At 38.1% G+C, this 22,981-nt stretch overlaps 1 protein-coding gene across 1 annotated transcript in view; it reads right to left on the bottom strand.

Moving 5' to 3' along the window:
- Positions 1-2,796: 2,796 nt before the first annotated feature.
- Positions 2,797-22,981, bottom strand: part of LOC143253453 (potassium channel subfamily K member 18-like) — a 57,225-nt gene continuing 37,040 nt past the window's right edge. Inside the window, exon 2 of the mRNA XM_076507376.1 lies at positions 2,797-3,883. Within this exon, the coding sequence (XP_076363491.1) occupies positions 2,838-3,883 (1,046 nt within the window). The 3' untranslated portion in view covers positions 2,797-2,837. The remainder of the gene's footprint in view (positions 3,884-22,981) is intronic.

Consider the following 22,981-nt stretch of genomic DNA (forward strand, 5'->3'; position numbering starts at 1 on the left):
CCGCAAATGTTTAAGGTTCTTTAAGAAAGTCTTTTCTTTACGTCATTTTTCCCAGGATTCACTAGATTGACTCATGAATGTTTGTTAGATAACAAGAATACACAATTCACTTTAGGCCCGGCATGGCTAAGTGGTTAAGGAACTCGACTCGTAATCCGAGGGTCGAATCTCCGTTACACCAAACATGCTTGCCCTTTCAGCCGTGGGGACGTTATATGTGACAGTCAATCCCCTGGTAAAATAATAGCCCAAGAGTTGGCGGTGGGTGGGGATGACTTGCTGCCTTCCCTCTAGTCTTACACTGCTAAATTATGGACAGCTAGCGCAGATAGCCCTTGTGTAGCTTTACGCGAAATTCCAAGCAAACCATTTCATTTTAAATAGTTTAAATTAATTTCTACTATTTTGACTCCTTTTAAGTACAAATAATTGCCATAAATTTGTGGTTATGTCTGTCAGAGCTATTTTCTAAGCATTAACTGACTAAATAACTTCAATTTTTACGAGAAACATGCATAACAACAATATTTCTTCCTAAAATACGCACCCTGTTGGCTCAGCGGTAAGTACGAGGACTAATAACACTGAAAATTGACTTCCAATACTTTCAGTGAGAAAAACACATATGTTCCAGTTTGTAGCTTTGTGGTTAACAATATATAATTGTTAGATCATAGGGTTTATACTTGTGAGAAAGTTTGTTTGGTTTGTTTTGAATTTCGCGCTAAGGTACTCGAGGGCTATCTATTTTAGCAGTGTAAGACTAGAGGGAAGGCAGCTAGTCATCGCCATCCATTGCCAACTCTTGGACTATAATTTTCTGTACTGCTGACTGGCCACATTAAGTTATGTATACAGCTCTCTGTTATTCTGACTGGCCATCAAACCGATGTCAAGGATGTTTTACCAACGAATAGTAGGATTGACTGTAACATTATAACGTCCCCACAGCTGAAAGGGCGAGCATGTTTGGTATGACGGGGATTCGAACCCGCGACCGTCAGATGGCCAGCTGTGTGCTTTAACCACCTGGCCATGCTGGGCCTTGTGGGAAAGAAAGGCCTAACATTATGTTATGTTTCAAATAATTTAAAATTTGGATAAATCATTCGGCGAAAGAAAGATCATCATATATATATATTATTAACATACATTGAAAACAACGTAAATTTTTACTCAGATTCTTTTTAATGTTCTTATTGGTTACATTAACTAAGCCAATAATTTTCTGTACTGCCGACTGGCCACGTGAAGTTATGTATACAGCTCTCTGTTATTCCGATTGACCATCAAACCGATGTCAAGGATGTCTGTTTGTTTGTTTTAATTATAAAAAATCCAAATTTATCCCAGGTTTTTCTTATAAAACTTTGCGGATTCCGTGTTCGTTTCTCATTACTATTACCTACCCCCACACGTTCATCTGACGGGAGGTACTTTTTATATTTAAGCTAAAGTGTAAAAACGCCACCCGTCCAAAAACATAACTGATATCTCAAGTTGCTGGGATAAGAGCTCTTCAGTTGAAGTCTGTCACCCCACGCCTTTCAGGTGGACACGCCCAAACTAAGTAACTCGTTTTTACGTATTCAAATAATTAAGTTTGAGAACTTTCGAGAATATAGGAAGTAATTTGGGATTATGATAATTAATACTCGGTTCAACAAAGATTAAGTAAAATCTTTCGAGTTTGTTTCAACAATAAGGACAAATTCGATCGTTTCAGTAATACAAGTACACACAGCATTTGAATGAGAAACAGTGGAAATATTAAATAATGAAACGAATTCTTTTCATGATAATAACTGAAAACAAGTTTCACAGAAATACTAACGGCTTTTCTTGAAACCTTTCATATGAAAAAATGATTTATAAATTATAATGCCTCTGGTAGCATTGTAGTTCATCATTTCATCACTACCCGAAATTTATTTGGATCTAACTAGAAATATCACATTGTTGGTAAGAGGACAAAAACCTCTGTTCGCTACATTCCATATACATATCTTTATCGCTATAATTTCCAGTAGTTTAAACATACCTTTAAAAGCCTAACAACTATTTCCAGATGACAGCAAGATAGAATCACAAAATTTACAATTACTGTCCTACAGATAGTTCCTAGTCTACGCTTGAATATAAAATACAACAGAATTCTGAAACATATTCTGTGGTGGTACTGATTGTTAAAAGTTGTTTTATTAGACATATCACTATGGTTACTTTTCTGATGTCTCCACTCCTGCATGTTGGAAGTAAAGAGTAGATGCAACACTCATGGCCCGGCATGGCCTAGCGCGTAAGGCGTGCGACTCGTAATCCGAGGGTCGCGGGTTCGCGCCCGCGTCGCGCTAAAACATGCTCGCCCTCCCAGCCGTGGGGGTGTATAATGTTACGGTCAATCCCACTTTTCGTTGGTAAAAGAGTAGCCCAAGAGTTGGCGGTGGGTGGTGATGACTAGCTGCCTTCCCTCTAGTCTTACACTGCAAAATTAGGGACGGCTAGCACAGATAGCCCTCGAGTAGCTTTGTGCGAAATTTCCAAACAAACAAACAAACAAAGCAACACTCATACGGTTTACGTATTGCTTATCTGACAGCTGCACTGTACAAAATCAGGGGAGTCCGCATTGAGTATGTGACAATATTTCCCTGCCGTACTTTCTTATCCTTCTAATACTCATATATACGTACGCATGCATTTTAGGCTTCACCCTTTCTACTATGTGTTAATGGTCACTGAAGCTCTTAGTAAACCTTGAGACTAGAGTGAGACCTCGGGAGGATGCTAGAGAACCTTTAGGATGCAACAGTAGTCTTCTAGCTCTTTGTGGTTCTTCAGTTATCATCCTCGTCGTCTGAGAGTATTCCAATCCTCCGACCAATACACTTCACAGACTTGGTGAACTCTTCTTGAACTAGGTTGAACGACATTGCTAAAAGAGCCATGCCGAAGAGTAAGTAAAGAGCACACAAGCCCAGGGTTAGTTGGGCGTCTTCAGACAGCACTGCAGTTCCAGGAACCAAGTCTCCAAATCCGATAGTTGTTAAAGTTATGAAACAAAAATAGGAGCTGTCTAAGAAGTTCCAGTCCTCCCAGATGGTGAAAAGAAAGGCACCGCCGCAGATGTAGCCAATAACGATAGCAGAACACAGCCATATTGGTACACTAACTTCTTCTTCATCACTCTCCTCTGACCCGGATTCCTCTTCCTCTTCTAGGTCCAACGTATCCTCCTGGCGGCGGCTTCCCCAGTTACATTGGTCAGGCCTACGCAACTTTCCCTGGGGCAGACTGTACGGATAAGAAGGGTCCAAACGCCCCATAGAAGGGTGTGAGAGTTCAATTGGGATGTCTTCTCCACTTTGAAGAACATACTTATTGGATATAACGGGAATCCGTTGGGCATTCAAATGATCGGCATATGGGGTCCGTTGTGGAGAGCTGTAAAGTTTAGGGCCTAAGTACTGAGGCGAACCAGGAGCTATAGAAGATGGAGAGGCAGGAACAGTAGGAGAGCTTAGTGGAGAAGTAGGGCTACGGGAGTCACTGTCAGACATAACAGTAGCTGGAGCCGTACAGTAACTACTCCGGCTCAGTGTATCTTGGTGAGTTTCCTGCGTGGCTTTGTTGAAGTCGAGAGGAGGGCTACAACCAGCCGAATAACGACTAGCATGTCGGAAGGATGACCGTGATCTCCGGGATTTCTTCTGTGGTTTAATGCAGAGGTAGCAACACACTTTCCAGTAGATGAACTTGAAGGAGTGAGCCATGGCATCTCCGATGTTGGACAGGCATAACAACATCAGCGGAATACCAACAATGGCGTAGAGGAGGGTCACGAGCTTTCCCCATGGAGTCTTTGGAGCGATGTTGCCATAACCTGCAAAAAAAAAGAAGAAGAAACCAGGGTTGGAACATTCTGTGATGAAGAATCAACGAGGAATGAAACACGATATCAAATTTTTGAGGAAATATTCACTACTCATAAAACTTTATACTATTCGGGAAACACAACAGGGCCATCAAGGGCGTCAACGAGTTGATACTCCTTATCATTACTAAGGATGTGCGCGGCGTTTGATTGGTGGTTGTGTGGCCGCGCAGCTAGGAGGGAACACTGAACACAACAACTTTGTTTCATATAAAGGGATGTAACAAATTTAATGGCGTTATACTAGGAATATGACTTTGTGTTATATAGGAGACACAACATGTTTGTTTCATACAAAGAGATGTAGCAAATTTTATGATGTTATACAAACAATATAACCTTATGGTATGTAGGGGTTTGGTTTGGTTTGAATTTCGCGCAAAGCTACACGAGCGCTATCTGTGCTAGCCGTTCCTCATTGAGCAATGTAAGACCACAGGGAAGGCAGCTAGTCATCACCACCCACCGCCAACTCTCGAGCTACTCTTTTACCAACGATTAGTGGGATTTACCATCACATTATAACGTCCCCACAGCTGAAAGGGACAAGCATGTTTGGTGTGACAGGGATTCGAACCCACGTCCTTCGGATTACGAGTTGAGTGCCTCAACCACCTGGCCATGCCGGGCCGAAAAAGTAGGCGGTGAGCACACGATTGATAAACCTTATTCGAGAAATTTCTCAAACACTGTGTTTAGCCTTGTTATAACTGATTATGTGTTCTTGTTTATTCTTTCAACATAATTTCTCAACATCACGTGTTACAGTTATAACTTCTTATCTTATAAAATAACGTAAGTACGTCTTGAGTACAGATTGGTTTATTTTCAACGGTCAATGCGTGAAGAGCTGACAGTCTTATGTAAGGGTTTATTTGATTAATTGGAAAAACTTGGAAGAATTTTTAGTAATTTTATTTTAGACGGTTAACTTGAAAAGGACGCTTTTTCCTTTTTTTTTCTTTTTTGAAATTCTCAAATCACATGGACCTAAGCGTACGTTTGAGGTTATTTCCGGAAATGTTCCCCGCTGGTACAGGGTCACGGAATCGAATCCCCGTCACACCAAACATGCTTGTCCTTTCAGCTGTGGGGGCGTTATAATGTGATGGTCAATCCCACTAATCGTTGGTAAAAGAGTAGCCAAAGAGTTGGCGGTGGGTGGTGATGACTAGTTGTCTTCCCTCTAGTCTTACACTGCTAAATTAGGGACGGCTAGCGCAGATAGCCCTCTTGTAGCTTTGTGCGAAATTCAAAACAAACCAAATATGAGCATTACATTTTGTACATCGAATGACTATGATTAATCTAATTTCGCTCTTATTTATGGAACAATTCAACCGTTAATTTATTCAATCAGGAACAGATAAATTTCAACCCAAATAGTTATTTGGATCCGAATATTTAACCCAGTATTTTCACCTTTTCGGCATATGGCCCCTCATGGCCAGGTGGTTAGAGCGCCTTATTTGTTATCTAATGGTCGCTTATACCAAAGGTGCTTGCCCTTGCAGTCGTAGCGACGTTCATTATAATATGACGATCAGTCCCAATATTCGTGGGTTATAGATTAGCCCAAGAGTTGGCGGTAGGTAGTAATGACTAGTTGTTGCCTTTACTCTAATCTTATATTGCTGACTTAGGGGCCACTAGCCCTCGTGTAGCTTTGCCCAAAATTTCAAAACATACAAACTCTTTAGCATCATAAAACTTGTTTTTTTTTCTTTTGTTTCTAATTGCTTAATTAATTTGCATTCATTCAATAGTAATAAAGCATTTCTTTAAAACTTACCAGTCTTTGTTACTTCCAAAAGTTGTCGACAGCTTACAGACGATAAATAACACAGGTGTAGTCAAATATTTAGAAACCAGGAGTAGGTGTTACTATTAAGAGGTTGCTTTTTTATATTTTTCAAACAAAATTCAAATCATACTTGTGGTTAATTCGTTTTTGTTGTTTTAAACTATTTTTTTCGGCATAGTAAAAGAATACCAAAAGCAACTGTAACATAAATTAAGGCACTGATTCTTGAATTAGTACTGGTAAGGTTTCTTCTAATTATCCGTTGTCGTGCGCCATCTGCTGTTCTTGGCAAAGTTCTTAAGAGTAGTACCTCTCTCTATCGAGTCTCCCTACGATTGTGGTTGATCGCTGAATACCACGGCTCAGCATTGCTAATTAGCTCGTGCAAACATGGGTATGATACGGGCGGTGAAGTGACTGCGAACCTGTTATCATGAGATCACCACGAGCAAATATACAGTGCGTGACCCCAAATAGCAGCTGCAATATTTTTCACTCAGAATATCGAGTCGTGTTTCCTGTTAGTTCAAATAAACTCTGCTCCACTTGCTTCGTCAGTATCATAATAAACACTTTGTTTCGAGTTACAGACTTTTCTTTTCTAGACATAGACTGTCAAATTAAGAGTTGAAAATTTATAGAAACAAGATACTACGTATCATGTCTCAAATGCCTCTCTACAATGTGGACGAATGATATTTTAGAGGAATGAACAGATGTTATAATTTAGTGTAGCTATCATCTTACCAATGTACGTCGTAACGTTTAGTTTTCAGTTTCGATGTATCTTCATATTTGTAGGCCTCATGTGCTGCTCTTCATTAGTGACTGTCAGTATGAAAGTATTATATGTTTATTCTTCATCAGTGACTGTCAGTATGGAAATATTAGGTGTCTGTTCTTCATCAGTGACTGTCAGTAGAAGTATTATGTGTGTGTTCTACATTGGTGACTGTTAGTATGGAACTATTATGTGTGTGTTGTTCGTCAATGACTGTAGGTTATGTGTCTGTTCTTCATCAGTGGCTGTCAGTATGGAAGTATTGTGTTTTTCATGGGTGACTGTCAGTATGGAAATAATATGTGTCTTTTCTTCATCAGTGACTGTCAGTAAAAGTATTACACGTGTGTTTTACAACGGTGACTCTTATTATAGAACTATTATGTGCCTGTTCTTCATCAGTGACTGTAAGTAGAAGTATTATGTGTGTGTTCTACATCGGTGACTGTAAGTGTGGAACTATTATGTGTGTTTTTCATCAGTGACTGTCAGTAGAACTACTATGTGTCTGTTCTTCATCAGTGACTACCAGTGTGGAACTACTATGTGTCTGTTCTTCATCAGTGACTGTCGGTATGGAAGTCTCAGGTTCTCACCAATTCCTGCCATAACTGTGAAACTTCTCATAAAGTTTACTCAGAGTTCGTTGTTCGGTTACTTGAACAAGGTAGCGACAACTTCTGGATCTGGAAGCAGAATAGCGGTCCATCTACAGGTTCATATCCAGAAACACAGTGGGCAAGGGAAAGCTGTTTTGTACTCTAACATTACTGTCACCATTAATTTCATTTCTTCTGGTTTCGTGTTATAAATCTCCCAAACCTGGAAGCTATCACTCGTGTATTGAATAATGTTGAAACGATTTCAAATATTTTTTTATGAGCATGACACTGACTGTATGATATAAATTGTCCATTTTACTCATCTCAACCGTTATTAATAACGAAGAAATACAAAACTTTGTATTGATGAAGAAGAACACTTTTGAAATCAATTTATTCGCCATCTCTTTTGACCAGTTGATAAACAACGTTTAATACATTGTTTTCCACGAGTAAGCTACACAAAAGGTTAACAATGCTCTGCCCACCACAGGTATCGAAACCCGATCTGAAGCAGCAAACCCGCAGACATGCGGCTGTGCCACTGGGGGAAGGTTAAGGTAGCTCGAACGTTAATGGTGTATCGTTTGTAATATGTATTGTAATTGACGACGATTTCAATAGGTTTACTACGTCGCTAAAGCCTGAATAAAAACCTAAAGAATAGCAATGGACAACATAAATGAAAAAAAAAAAAAAAGAGAGATTTTGAAAAGAAAAAAAATGCAATTTTAACGTCTCTTCACTTTGGTAATACATATTACTGGCTCTCATCTTGAGTATGAAAAATAAAACCAAACAGCAAATTAAAAACTACAATTAGTATGAGACATTTAAAACTTTGTTCCTCTATATGATATTACGTAAGTTGAACCTTTTAATTAAACACAGGAACAGAGAAAGTGAAACAAATGCTTTCAGGTCCCAAACGTATTTTGAATGTAATACATTTTTCACGTGTTATACTCAGTTGGCTTGCCACGCCCTACTCGTAGTACACACGTTCTACTACTGTACATCTACTGTCGTAAATCTCTGGCAGAAACTCGAACCACCATGTGTTCACAAACAATGCCACCTCACAGTGACTCAGCAACAACTCTGCAGGCTTACGTTGCTAAAAATCGAGTTTCGATACCCGTGATGGGCAAAGAACGTTTACGACAAACAATATCTTATACGAGCAAAAAGTTCTAGGTTACTGTTTGTCATGTTTAAGATAGATCACAGAAGAACTGAGACGATCTTGTAAAGTTTGATTTTACCACAGGCTTAGCTGCAAAATTCCACCTTCCTTACCTGGAACTGCTTCTTTTTAAATGGAAGGATATTTTTGTCCCTAACAGCTTGACAAATTTAGAATCTCAATCTAAAGTAGAACAAAGGGAAATGCCAACATAAACAGCAGTTGTGTAACAGAAGTAGATCTGTATATATTTAGTTATCTCGCAATGATGTCATTTAGGCTAAATAGCTGAGTTGTAAATTTAGTTTTAAGACGGATGAGGTCATGTGCTGAGTTTTTAAGTACAACTAGTATTTTGTTGATAACGCCGTGTAAAAAAACAATATCAAGCTACGCTGAAGTAATGTATAATTAATTATACTTGTTATACGAAGTTGAAATTGGACTTGAAATATTTTTAACACAATTTTTTTTATCCGGTCCCTTACATAAATGAGTATGGAGAATATAGTGTGGTTCAAATACTAATACACACTATTTTTTCTTCTTTACGATAACCTGCGTCGCCAAGAGATCAGAAAACTTTGTTTTTATTATGCCAATATATAACATACATAGTGTACGTTCCTTATTACGTGACCCGGCATGACCAGGTGAGTTAAGGTGTTCGACTCGTAATCCGAGGGTCACGAGTTCGAATCCCCGTTACACCAAACATGCTCGCCCTCTCAGCCGTGGGGGCGTTATAATGTGATGGTCAGTTCTACTATTCGTTGGTAAAGGAGAAGCCCAAGAGTTGACGGTGGGTGGTGATGACTAGCTGCCTTCCCTCTAGTCTTACACTGCTAAATTAGAAACGGCTAGCGCAGATAGTCCTCGTGTAGTTTTGCGCGAAATTCAAAAACAAACAAAACAATCCTTATTACGTTCCATAATTAATGTCGGTCTAGGCGTGAAGCATTAAAATTATTAAAGGAAACATATGGAGAGATGTTGTATTTTGTGTTATTAACATTAACGATAAACGTCTTACAAAAGGTTGAGTACGTTAAATACAAAACTCGCATGTCATGTGACATGGAATGGAACGTATCAGAACATTTTGTTGTTGCTTGTCATTACGTAGATAGCGTCATGTCACGAAAAAGTGATTACTTTGTGTGTGTGTGTGTGTGTGTGTGTGTGTGTGTAACATCCCTTTCCAAAGTAAACTGTTCAAATACTTAGATCACATTGATGGTTCAGATTGAGGTTTGGAATAATTGGATCACTTTGGAGAAGCAGGATTATTCAGACAAAGACGACCACTGTATCAATACCCCAGCTGTGGTGAACAAAGTTCGGTGTTTCGTTGGAAGTGAAAACCCACGGACATAAAAGTTAATGGAAAAAGCGGCCCGCACGTCTCAGGCAACACAGTCAAGAAACATCTGAGTTTGGAAAAGATACACAAGTCTCTTTCACGGGATATCAATTCAGTCACCGCATACCTTTAGTAGAAGAAGAATGAATCAGGTGTTTATGACCATATGAAGACATGTCGTTTAGTCACCGCAAACAGTGGCTATTGATTTCTCTGTGATTAGACTGTTGAAGTAGGTATGGTAAAACCGTAGCCTTCGTTCAGTGGATGGATTATGGATAGTCAACAATGTGGAGTGTATTTTGAACGCGACAGCCTCACGACGTAACCTTTAGCAATGGAAACTGCGCTGCAGAACTATAATTTATAACTATTATTACTACATGTTACAACTATTATTACAACATGTTACAACTATTGTTACTACAATTTATAACTGTTATTACTACATGTTATAACTATTATTACTGTATTTCATAACTGTTGTTACTACATGTTATAACTATTATTACAACATGTTACAACTATTATTACTATATTTTATAACTGTTATTACTACATGTTACAACTATTATTACTACATGTTATAACTATTATTACTGTATTTCGTAACTGTTGTTACTACATGTTATAACTATTATTACAACATGTTACAACTATTATTACTATATTTTATAACTGTTATTACTACATGTTACAACTATTATTACTATATGTTATAAATGTTATTACTACATGTTACAACTATTATTACTATATTTTATAACTTATTACTACATGTTACAACTATTATTACAACATGTTACAACTATTGTTACTACAATTTATAACTGTTATTACTACATGTTATAACTATTATTACTGTATTTCATAACTGTTGTTACTACATGTTATAACTATTATTACAACATGTTACAACTATTATTACTATATTTTATAACTGTTATTACTACATGTTACAACTATTATTACAACATGTTACAACTATTATTACTATATTTTATAACTGTTATTACTACATGTTATAACTATTATTACAACATGTTACAACTATTATTACTATATTTTATAACTGTTATTACTACATGTTATAACTATTATTACAACATGTTACAACTATTATTACTATATTTCATAACTGTTATTACTACATGTTATAACTATTATTACTATATTTTATAACTGTTATTACTATATGTTATAACTATTATTACAACATGTTACAACTATTATTACTATATTTCATAACTGTTATTACTACATGTTATAACTATTATTACTATATTTTATAACTGTTATTACTATATGTTATAACTATTATTACAACATGTTACAACTATTATTACTATATTTCATAACTGTTATTACTACATGTTATAACTGTTATTATGAACGATTAACCAACTTTCTTGAATGAAGTTATTTTTCCCCATTTCGGCTCTGCCCGTTTCATTGGCTGATAATTAACTTCCGAAGGTTTCCCGTTAAGTTTGAGGGCTAATATCGGTAAAATCCTTGGTTTGATGGTAGCGTCATTTTTTGGTAGCCACGAATTTATACTCATTTCGAAAATCCGCATAACAGTCTGTGGTTTCTTCAAGAAGTTGTATTTTATTGAAAAGAACAAGCGTGCCCTCATTCGCACAAAATTCAAGCTGTACCCTCGTCCTTATTCAGAACGTAATAATACATTAAACCTGTCACGTTGAATTAAACTCCTTGACTATACTAACTAGTAAAAACAGTTTGTATGTGGGGTGGAGGAGAAAGGCTTAGTTCCCAAGGGGACCTTTCATGTTAGGTCAAACTCGCTGACCTTACTAGAAGGACATACAGAATTATCTTGACCTTTAATGAACAGAACTAGTAGAAGATTTACCTCTCTGTACTCAATATTTCATATACAGCTTTTGATCACAGTCGTCGGTAAATAGAGTGACTGATTCAAACGTGAAGTGCTGCCCTCCATATAGCCCACTCGACATCGCTGTTGGAGCTAGCAAGATGAATACCGCATTACGAAAGTGAGCTTCCAATACGATCTCGCTGTCCTCACTGACATATTTCACGTTGCCGCTGGAGACTTTTACCTCCAGCATTCATACAAATTTCTATCTATATAATCCTTGACGATGTTGGTACAGTTGTTGTTTTTTTTTTTCTGCCGAGGTTTATCCATGTTGATGACGCAGTGATGATCACGTCCGTTCTGAGAATACACGAAATCTGGTTTGGTTTCAGTCTAGTGGAAGGGTTGGAGGCAAGTCTCGTGGGAGATATTAAAATTCAGCACGAGCACAGAGTCCCGTGTTTAGCTTTTACCGAACAGACAGACAGTTTCGTCTTTGAAAGTCTTCTAAAATCCGTCAAGTAGAACGTGCTTTTATGACGCCAACTTCGCTTAACCTAAATTACAATATGTGAATAGGAAATACCTCGTTAAAGCTGCCACAGTGATAACCGACACATTCTCACCATAATGTAAATAAAAGCTATTGTCTTATTAAGCTATAACTCTAGTTAGATTTTGATATCACAGGAATCAGGGTTTGTTGGTCACCACAACAAAGCTATTAAAAAATTGTTATTTAGCTTCTTGTCAAACAACAGAGTTTTCTGACAAATAAAATACTGTTTGTAGCTACACAATACCTTTTATCATTTCATATAATTAGATGGTTCACTAACTGCAGAGTGGCACCGACAGTACTGGTCTGGTATGGCTAGATGATTTGCGCGCTTGACTCTCAAACTGAGGATCGTGGGTTCGACTCCTCGTTCCACGTTTGGTGGAACCTTATAATATGATAGTTAATCTTACTATTCGATTAAAAGCTGGCGATGGTTAGCTGCCTTCCTTCTAGTCTTTCACTGCTAAATTAGGGACTGCTAGAGCAGGTAGCCCTCGTGGATCTTTGCTCGAAACTCAAAACAAATCGACAATACTCTACAGACCAGCGTTAGGAATAAATTATAAAATCAGCAAAATCATAAAGAAAACTTAATCGAACAAAATTCGTTGACTTTTGTTGTTGTTAATGTCTCGTTTCATAAAAGGATATAACTTGTAAACGGTTTCCGGACGATACTATATTGGTCTGTGTGTTCCTAAAGTGTAGTACACTTTACTATTATACTGTCAGCGGATAATAAAATGAAATATTTTCACTTACGATTAATAAGAGGCTTAACAAATTTTGTTACTGTCAGACAGTGGTTTCTTATATCCGTGGGGCTTAGGGCGGAAATTCGGTCTGCATATTGAAGCATGCAAATTGTGTCCAAAAGTTCAAATTGCACAATAATAAAGTTTTAAAAACTACTGTACAAATAATACTACTATATATATATATATTAAGTAATATAGTAACAACAATTAATATGATAACACGACATGCACATAGAAATAGATTAGACGGGACGTAGTGTAGAGTTGGAAGTGAAAATATGCACGTTTAGAAATGGATAACCATAAAAAAAAAAGTGTGAACCACTGCCTTTTATCACTAATAAAAGTACAGGACTTGTTGGCTATTTTGAGCAGATTTCCTTTTCGGTAGTAGTAAAGTTTCTTAACACCATCTCGTTCTCTCCACTTCCAGTGGTTTGAAACATATTTTTAGATACTAAAATGTCGCATTTCTTGAGCATGTGTTTAAGAATTTGACTGTCTTCTTGTTGTGGAACCGATGTAGGCGCCCTCACACGTAGGGCAAAGAAATTCATAAAACTACGCGACTTCTACGTTGAGAACCAACCCTACTTTTAACTGGGAACGTATTCTGAAGTTTCTCAAAAGATATGAATACACATTGTGAAGTACAAAGACCGGATTCCTTTTACGTTTTAAAGATGTTTCCAATCCTGAAACGAACCCACTCTTAACAACCATCTAATTTGTACCGAGCTTGGAAAGGATGGGATTTTGAACCGAACAAGAACAGTAAAATTTAACAAAATATAAAAATCATTAATATTAACCACCTTATAAAAAAACCATCAGATAAAATAATTATTTATGTATGGGCGAAAACCGCTAAATAAAGAGTAAGTTTTCCTACTTTAACTCAGATGCCAAGCTTTCTATTTCTTATTCCTGTTTATGTAGTTCATTGCCTAAGAACTCAAGTGTCAGGTTTGATCGAAAATTCACAAAATATTCAATAAACACAACGGTGTAAGTACATAAATAAACAAAACAGTGTAATACCTCAACAAATATAACATTGTACATACTCCAACAAATATAACATTGCGTGTGCGTGTTTTTCTTATAGCAAAGCCACATCGGTCTATCTGCTGAGCTCACCGAGTGGAATCGAACCCTTGATTTTAGCGTTGTAAATCCGTAGACATACCACTGTACTAGCGGGGGGCAATATAACATTCTACATACTCCAACAAATACAACGGTGTACATACTTCAATAAACACAACGGTGTACATACATTAACAAACACAACGGTGTACATACTTAAACAAATACAACAATGTACAGTTATGTGAAAAAGTTAGGAAACCCTATGAAAACCTGTGTATTTGTGTAACATTTTTGGATATATAGATATTTAATCTCAATTTTAACAATACTGAGAGATTATAGGAATATAACTAAACAATTAAACCTGAAGAAAAGACTTTTCAAGATCTTCTGTAAATGTAATTCTACAAAAATGCATATTCTAACTGAGAAAAAAGTTAGGACACCCCCACATTTATTCCCACTTAAAATGGCTCAACTCACATACAGGTGTATCACACCAGGTGCACATGATTAGAAGATCGTTACTCAGCATGAGGCTTGCCCTATTTAAACCTCAGACATTTAGTTTGGTGTGCACCCGCCTGCTGAAGTGAGAGTGAGCACCATGGTGAGAGCAAAAGAGCTGTCTGAAGCCTTCAGAAAGAAAATTGTAGCAGCTTATGAGTCTGGTAAGGGATTTAAAAAGCTCCCAAAATATTTTGAAATCAGTCATTCCACTGTCCGGAAAATAGTCAACAAGTGGAGAGCTTTCAAAACAACTGCCAACATGCCTAGGTCTGGTCGTCCAAGCAAGTTCACCCCGAGAGCAAACCGCAAGATGCTAAAAGAGGTCTCCAAACATCCTAACATGTCATCACGGGACCTACATCAGGCTCTGGCTACTGTTGATGTGAAAGTGCATGCCTCTACAATCAGAAAGAGACTGCACAAGTTTAACTTGCATGGGAGGTGTGCAAGGAGGAAACCTTTGCTCTCTAAGAGAAACATCAAGGCCAGACTGAAGTTTGCCAGAGAGAAAGTGGACAAAGACCAGGACTTCTGGAATAATGTTCTTTGGACAGATGAGTCCAAAATTGAATTATTTGGACTCCAGAACAGAGGACATGTTTGGCGTAAACCAAATACAGCATTCCAGAAGAAGAACCTCATACCAACTGTGAAGTATGGAGGTGGAAATGTTATGGTTTGGGGCTGCTTTGCTGCAGCAGGACCTGAACAGCTCACAATCATAGAATCCACCATGAATTATACTGTGTATCAGAGAGTGCTTGTGAGACCATCTGTACGAAAATTAAAGCTGAAGTGGAACTGGACCCTGCAACACGACAATGACCCAAAACATACCAGTAAATCCACCAAGGACTAACTGAAAACTAAGAAATGGAGAGTCCTGGAATGGCCGAGTCAAAGCCCAGATCTTAATTCCATTGAGATGCTGTGGGGTGACTTGAAACGGGCTGTACATGCAAGAAACCCCTCAAACATCTCACAGCTGAAAGAATTCTGCATTGAGAAGAGGAGCAAAATTTCTTCAAAGCGATGTCAGAGACTGGTAGATGGCTACAGAAAGCGTATCACTGCAGTTATTTCAGCCAAAGGGGATAACACTAGCTACTAGGGGATAGGGTGTCCTAACTTTTTCCTCAGTTAGAATATGCATTTGTGTAGAATTACATGTACAGAAGATCTTGAAAAGTCTTTTCTTCAGTTTTAATTGTTTAGTTATATTCCTATAATCTCTCAGTATTGTTAAAATTGAGATCAAATATCTATATATCCAAAAATGTTACAAAAATACACAGGCTTTCATAGGGTGTCCTAACTTTTTCACATGACTGTACGTACTTCATCAAATACAATGGTGTAATACTTCAACAAACACAACACTGTACATACTTCAACAAATACAACAGAAACAGAACGTTATTTATATTTTATAAATTGAATGATGTAGGGAGTCGGGTGTCAAGTAATGGTTAACGTACTCGAATTGTAAATCCAAGGGTTCTCTGCTCGAGGCTCTTTGACGTAAAATCTCTGCTTCATACTTTGGGTTCGCTGAGGCGTTATAAAAGTGAACGTCATTCCCTCTGTTCAGTCATGTACCGTCCTCGGTCCTTTCGGTTTTTGCTTAGAGACTTTCTCAGGGAAAAGAGCCGCCGGAAGGTCAAATCGACTAATTGTGAAAACAACCTCCGAGACAGTAAGACATGCATGAGGCCATGTGTGTCGCCCAACTCAGAAAACTGCTAGCCGGATACTTGGCCCATTTTCCCAATAATCCTTGACGGATTACTGCGAGACATCATTGGCTCCATTAAACTCGGGGTATCAACTAACCCCACGAAAACCAAGATTCTACGACGTGACGTAATACCTCTCCAACCTGTCACCCACGACGACTTCACCTTCCTCTACATTCCACGGAAGGCTATTCCACCCCACTCCCCACAAGCCCAAGATACAATCCAACCTCTTCTCCGTTTGTTTGTTTTTTATAAGGAGGTACAGGCGAACAATTCAGTTATGAAAATAACCAGAAAATTATAGAGAACATACGCAGCACTAACCTTATAGACTTTGCCCTGGAACTGCACGATGACCCGTAATTTCACTCCAAGTAATTTGAAACCCACAAGGAGAAGAATAATTCAGTCTCAACACAATAAACAGTAACTGTAGCAATAGTATCAAATTTAATATAAATCAAAATTTAAGTTGAAGAAAGCGTTTTGAATTTAAACGTTTAAATCAAGTACAGTCTGTAAAAAGGAGAACGCTCGGGCCAGGTCATTTGAAGAAGGTTCATTGTTTCATCGGGTTCACAATAACGACGAAAAAAAGTACAATTAAGATGTGAACAAACGGCCGCAAGTTCTCCTTGCTAAACATGATCCAGTTAACAAGACCGACGTTTTACTACCAATAGCTCATAACCTGCGACACATTTAATAATTCCTAATAAGTGCCATTTTTAATGTTGTTCTAATTCGTTCTAGGGTTACAGGAAATTCAATACGGTTCATTAAAATAACCATTGTGTCGCAACAAGTCATACACTCACTCACAAAGGCTTCTTTGTTCTATTTCACGATACCGACGAAAAGTTATATAACAAATACTTCCTTCGTCTAGTTCCGTCTTTCTCTGCAGTATTCACTAGGCATCAGTACCAAAAACGAGTCCCCGGAAATTCAGAATATGTTAACCGTGAAAGACCCCACAACTGTAACCACCCAAACCGAGCCCTACAAGAGAAAAAAAGCCATCTAGACTCAGACTCTACAACTGTAACCATCCAAACCAAGTCCTACAAGAGAAAAAAAGGCCATCTAGACTCAGACTCTACAACTTTAACCATCCAAACCAAGCCCTACAAGAGAAAAAAGGCCATCTAGACTCAGACTCTACAACTGTAACCATCCAAACCAACTGTAACCATCCAAACCAAGAAGAAAAAAAGGCCATCTAGACTCAGACTCTACAACTTTAACCATCCAAACCAAGTCCTACAAGAGAAAAAAAGGCCATCTAGACTCAGACTCTACAACTGTAACCATCCAAACCAAGCCCTACAAGAGAAAAAAGGCCATCTAGACTCAGACTCTACAACTGTAACCATCCAAACCAAGTCCTACAAGAGAAAAAAGGCCATCTAGACTCAGACTCTACAACTGTAACCATCCAAACCAAGTCCTACAAGAGAAAAAAAGGCCATCTAGACTCAGACTCTACAACTTTAACCATCCAAACCAAGTCCTACAAGAGAAAAAAAGGCCATCTAGACTCAGACTCTACAACTGTAACCATCCAAACCAAGCCCAACAAGAGAAAAAAGGTCATCTAGACTCAGACTCTACAACTGTAATCACCCAAACCGAGCCCCACTCTAAACTCAGCCGCTTCTGAACTCACCAAAACTTCTATAGTTACCAATCTCCAGCGCCCCCGTCCCTTTCCGCCCCTCTATTCTGGAACTTCTACTTCGACTCGTTAGCTCCCCCTGTGGATCGCACCTTCGTCCCTACACCAAGTTAATACAAACGATCCCGCTCTAACCTCTCCTTCTTCCGTCGCCTCTCCACCAGTAAAAATGGAAATGCGAATCAAAATAGAATCACAACCAGCCAATTATAAATCTTCAGCTGACTCTTAACCAATAAGAAATTCGTGTTCCACTAATCAACCAACAGCAATAACTCTCACGCCAATCACTCCTTCGTGCCGCCTCAATACAACTCGAGAGTATTCGAGCAATGTTCTGGTACATTACTTGGCGCCTAATCAGTAAAAGTGGGTATTCTCGGAGTACTCCCATTCACACACACAAACACACACAGTTAAAGCTCTAGGCATTGGATATTTACATTCCTCCCGCTCTGAAGAACCATAAGTCAAATAATGACCGTTAGATGTAAATAAAATGATCCTACGAATCATATAAACACACAAGTTTTCGTGCATTCGGTGAGACAAGAGATAACAGTGTGTGCGGTTGACTAGCTGGCTTCTTTCTAGTCTATCAATTCCAAACTAGGCCTCAAAAGAAAACGTTGTGTACGATACAACAAAGAAAACGTTGTGTATGCTACAATAAGCAGATCATTATGTTTGTATTGAAGGTTGTGTATACTTTAACAAACAGAATATTTCTTATTTAGAAAACACTGAAAAACAGACAAATAAAAAAAGGCAAACACATCTGCTTAATGAAATGACAGATTACTGTTTAATTTAACTGTTCCTTTCCTTCTTCTAATTATGTTTGAGCTCATTACTTCCTTCACGGACTGCCAGGAGTTAGTAGAAATACAGCCACGATTTATATTATTTTGGCGCATGCGCACATGAAAGTGTAACTAATAATAGCTCGTTATGTAGGATCCCTATGGAAACTGGTAACGTTCAAGTAATAGGCCAGAAAGAACGGCTACTTTTCAATTAATATTTTCCTACTTTTCTAACAGTTATTAAAACAGTCAACGAATTATGTTTACATTCACGTACTGACTAATTACTACATTTAATATTTTATGTCTGGTTTCTCTGACTTAGAGCGTATTACGTTTAAAATTTTATACGAAACAGCACGTTCTGGCATTCCACGAGGGAAATTCAACATTTAATTAATTTCGTTAGTGCTTGAGATTAAATTTCTGCTGTGACTAGTATTCAGGCGCGAACAGTGTTGTTTTCCCAAGCGCCGCTTTGTGAGAGAAAAAACAAACAGATAATTTATTTCTTATTACGAACTATGATTTAAGAAAAAAGTTCATAATCTTAAAGACTTTTTTTTTCGAGAATAATCGGTAAATTGACAGGTTTCGTGATGATTTTAATGAACTATGAAAAGTAAGTTAATTACATAAACACACACGAAACTGGCAATAAAAAAGGCAGCATTAATAAGTGGTAATAATGCAGGGGAAAAATGCAAACGTTTTATTTTTCTCAGATCAGTAACTCAGGAGCTAAAAACGGTAGCACTTTGTCTGGATTCTTCCATCCGCAACTGATGCTGATAGAACAATACACTCTCAGCCACTGCACAACTCGAAGCAGAGCGAAAAACAGTGCTGTTTTTGTTCAAGCGAGGCACGTGTAGAAACATTAGTAGCTGTAATATAACTCACGTAAGTGACAGTGATGCGTCGAAAGATAGAGGGCGCACCCAGGTTCTGAGTGAGGCATGGAAATACCTCATTGTTGGCTTTAGCAGACGTTAGACTAAATTTAACCGAGAATATATTTCTACTAGACGCAACCGGCCATTGTTTCAGGAATGAAAATATGTCTCAGATAAGAGAAAGAGATAAGACATACAAAACGGATAAACAAACTACTTAACTTGTGTAAAAAATAAAGGAAAAAAGTTCACGTATCAGATTTGTTAACGGCTAGATAATCTATATCACCTTTCATAATTTAACACTTGTGGAGTTAGGTGAAGTTTTGTATTTGATTTGATGTTAATTAACTGCACATTTTAACGAAGTAGATGTGCATTTTGACTAATTGTTTGAGAGGCAAATTGCATACCCAGCTCTGCCCTGAAAGCCTGACAAAGTCTACAAGTAAAAAGTGAATTGTCAGTACATGATTACACCGTAATTGTCTTAACTTAAAAGTTTTTTATGTTATTTTTAAGGAGACTGTACTCCTACATGTCTTTTCTCCTAAAAACGAGAAAAACACGAAGAGATTGGCTAAAAATAAGCAAAATCTTGTGAAAAATTTTGATAGCGTTTGTTCTCCTAGATACTTGTTGTAAGACAGGGGAAGTAGATCGGAAGTTTGTTTGTAATTAAACACAAAGCAACACAACGGCTCGGTCCACCACGGATATCAAAACCCGGTTTCTAGCTATGTAAATCCCTGGAGACATTGGGGGTGGATCAGAAGTGGAGAGGTGTAGCAATCGAGTCTAGAAAATTTATAGTTCCGTCAGTTCTTGTTCAAAGCAGCCATTTCACAGTAGAGATGTGGTCAAGATTCCTACTGTGTGCATTTCTTACACTTAATTCATTAAATTTAATAATATTTTGCTTCTATTTATAAATGTATTTTACATCAGGGAGTAAAAAATATCCTAAAAGATTTTAATTTTTAAATATTTCAATAATTCAGGTTTGATTGCTTATTCTATCCCTAAAGTAAGCTGGAAGTCAAATGGTATGAATCAGAAAAGAGCATGAAACTCAAACAGCAACAATATATTGATTCTCCGCATTGCACCTAGATAATTTATTACAATATATATTGGTTATTATGGAACAGAAGCCAAAGTACTGAACATATGATTTACAGTTATTGACTTGTAGGATTTTTATGTGGTGTGAGTTTTGTTCACACTTGCCTATTTCCAACAACTACTGCAGAAAGTATAAGGGTTATTCTATAAATTACTTTTGTTTTTCAGTATAGGGGGAACTTAATAAGAATGTGGTTTACATTTGAACTAATAAGTTAGTACGCCAAATTTGGTATGTATAAGTCAACTGGTTTAGGAGGAAATGCATTCGCAGACAGATAGAAAATTTTTCTTAATATCGGATATTAGTAGTTGTGTGACTTAACATGAACAGCGTATGTGTGAAGCTCAACAGTGTCCTGATTTTAAGATTCGGCTGTGGCACACTTAGCTCACCAGAGGGCCCGGCGTGGCCAAGCGTGTTAAGGCGTGCGACTCGTAACCTGAGGGTCGCGGGTTCGCATCCCTGTCGTGCCAAACATGCTTGCCCTTTCAGCCATGGGAGCGTTATAATGTGACGGTCAATCCCACTATTCGTTGGTAAAAGAGTAGCCCAAGAGTTGGCGGTGGGTGGTGATGACTAGTTGCCTTCCCTCTAGTCTTACACTGCTAAATTAGGGACGGCTAGCACAGATAGCCCTCGAGTAGCTTTGTGCGAAATAAAAGCAAAAACAAAAAAACAAAAACAAGCCCCCACCAGAGATGAGTAATGGGTAGTGTTCGATACCTATTTCTATAATTGTAATCACTCTCATATATACATTTATATACACGTATGTGTATTTTTTCATTAACGCCAAATGAATAGAAATGTTCAGAGTGACTGAGAAACATATGAAATACTATGCACGAAAGTAAAGTATACATATATGTATATATTTGTTTGTTAATAGTATGTAACAAACATTCAGCTATTACATATGTTCGTGTATATGTCTGTACACCTCTTCTCATACAGTAAGTTACGTATAATCTGCACTCTATTCAACCAACATAAAAATGTTGGTTATTTTAATACTAACTGTCTGGAAGATAGGCTTATGGATACTTGTCTCCGAAACAGGCATGGATTACCCTGTCTTTAATAATTTATAGCTTCAATTCTGTTTACGAAACAAACTCGCGACGTGACCCTCAGATTACGGGTCGAACGCCTTAACACACCTGGCCATGCCGGGACCACAATTAGTGAGTTGCACAGCCGTCATTGCGAATAACTTCAAACATTGGCTTTAGCATGGTCGATATAAGTGTTTGGAGAAGGCTGGCTGTAATATTATTCCAAGCGGTGAAGATGGCTTTACGTAGATCATGCACTGTTTGAAATTGACGTCCATTTCTATAGACTTCCCTTGCCATCTGCCCCCAAACATTTTCAATGGGGTTCAGTTCGGGCGAACACGCTGGATGATCCAAAAGAATCACGTTATTCGATATGAAAAAGTCCTTTGTCCTGCGGGCATTGTGAATTTTAACGTTGTCCTGCTGAAAGATCCAGTCATTTCCACACAAGCGACGGCCTTCGGCCAATAAGGATGCTCTCTCCAACATGCCAATGTAGCCAGCTGGTGTTTGACGCCCCTGTATAACCTGAAGTTCCATTGTTTCATGGAAGGAGAAAGCACCCTAGATCATGATGAAACCTCCTCCACTGTGTTGTGTAGAAAATGTCTCCGGTGGGATATCCTTATTGTGCCAGTAAAGTTGGAAGACATCTGGAGCATCCAGATTAAAGTTTAATCATCAGAGAACAAAACCTTCTTTCACTTTTCTACGTCCCATGTTTGGTGTTTCTCAGCAAAGTTTAACCGAGCTGTTTCGTGGTGTGGAAGGAAGCGTGACATTTGAAGACGTTTACGGTTTTTTAAGCCTTTCTCTCGTAGATGCCGTCTTATTGTTCTTGAGCTGCATTCTGCGTCCGTAAGAGCCTTAATCTGGTTCGACGGCTGGTGTGTTGCCGGACAATCCGTCGAAATCTCCTGCTCAAAGCCAACGAAATTTTCTTGGGCCGACCACTTGAAATTCTCGTTCCGTATCCCTCAGGGTTTTTTAAGAAATTTGCAACAGCAGTTTTACTACTCCCAGTCTCACCGGCGATGGCATGTTGAGAGAGAACTTAATTTTGCAGCTCGACAGTTCTGCCACGTTCAAACTCTGTCAACTTTTTAGCCTTTTCCATGTTTTCACCCAATGTAACACAGGAGATGTCAGTGGGAGATGTTGCCAAGGCTAATGCTTGAACACAAATGACTAAATTTCGTTACGTGTTTAACGATTAACGCTTCGTTTCAGTATG

The sequence above is a fragment of the Tachypleus tridentatus genome, chromosome 6, assembly GCF_004210375.1.
Source record: "Tachypleus tridentatus isolate NWPU-2018 chromosome 6, ASM421037v1, whole genome shotgun sequence".
In the NCBI taxonomy this organism is placed as follows: Eukaryota; Metazoa; Arthropoda; class Merostomata; order Xiphosura; family Limulidae; genus Tachypleus; species Tachypleus tridentatus.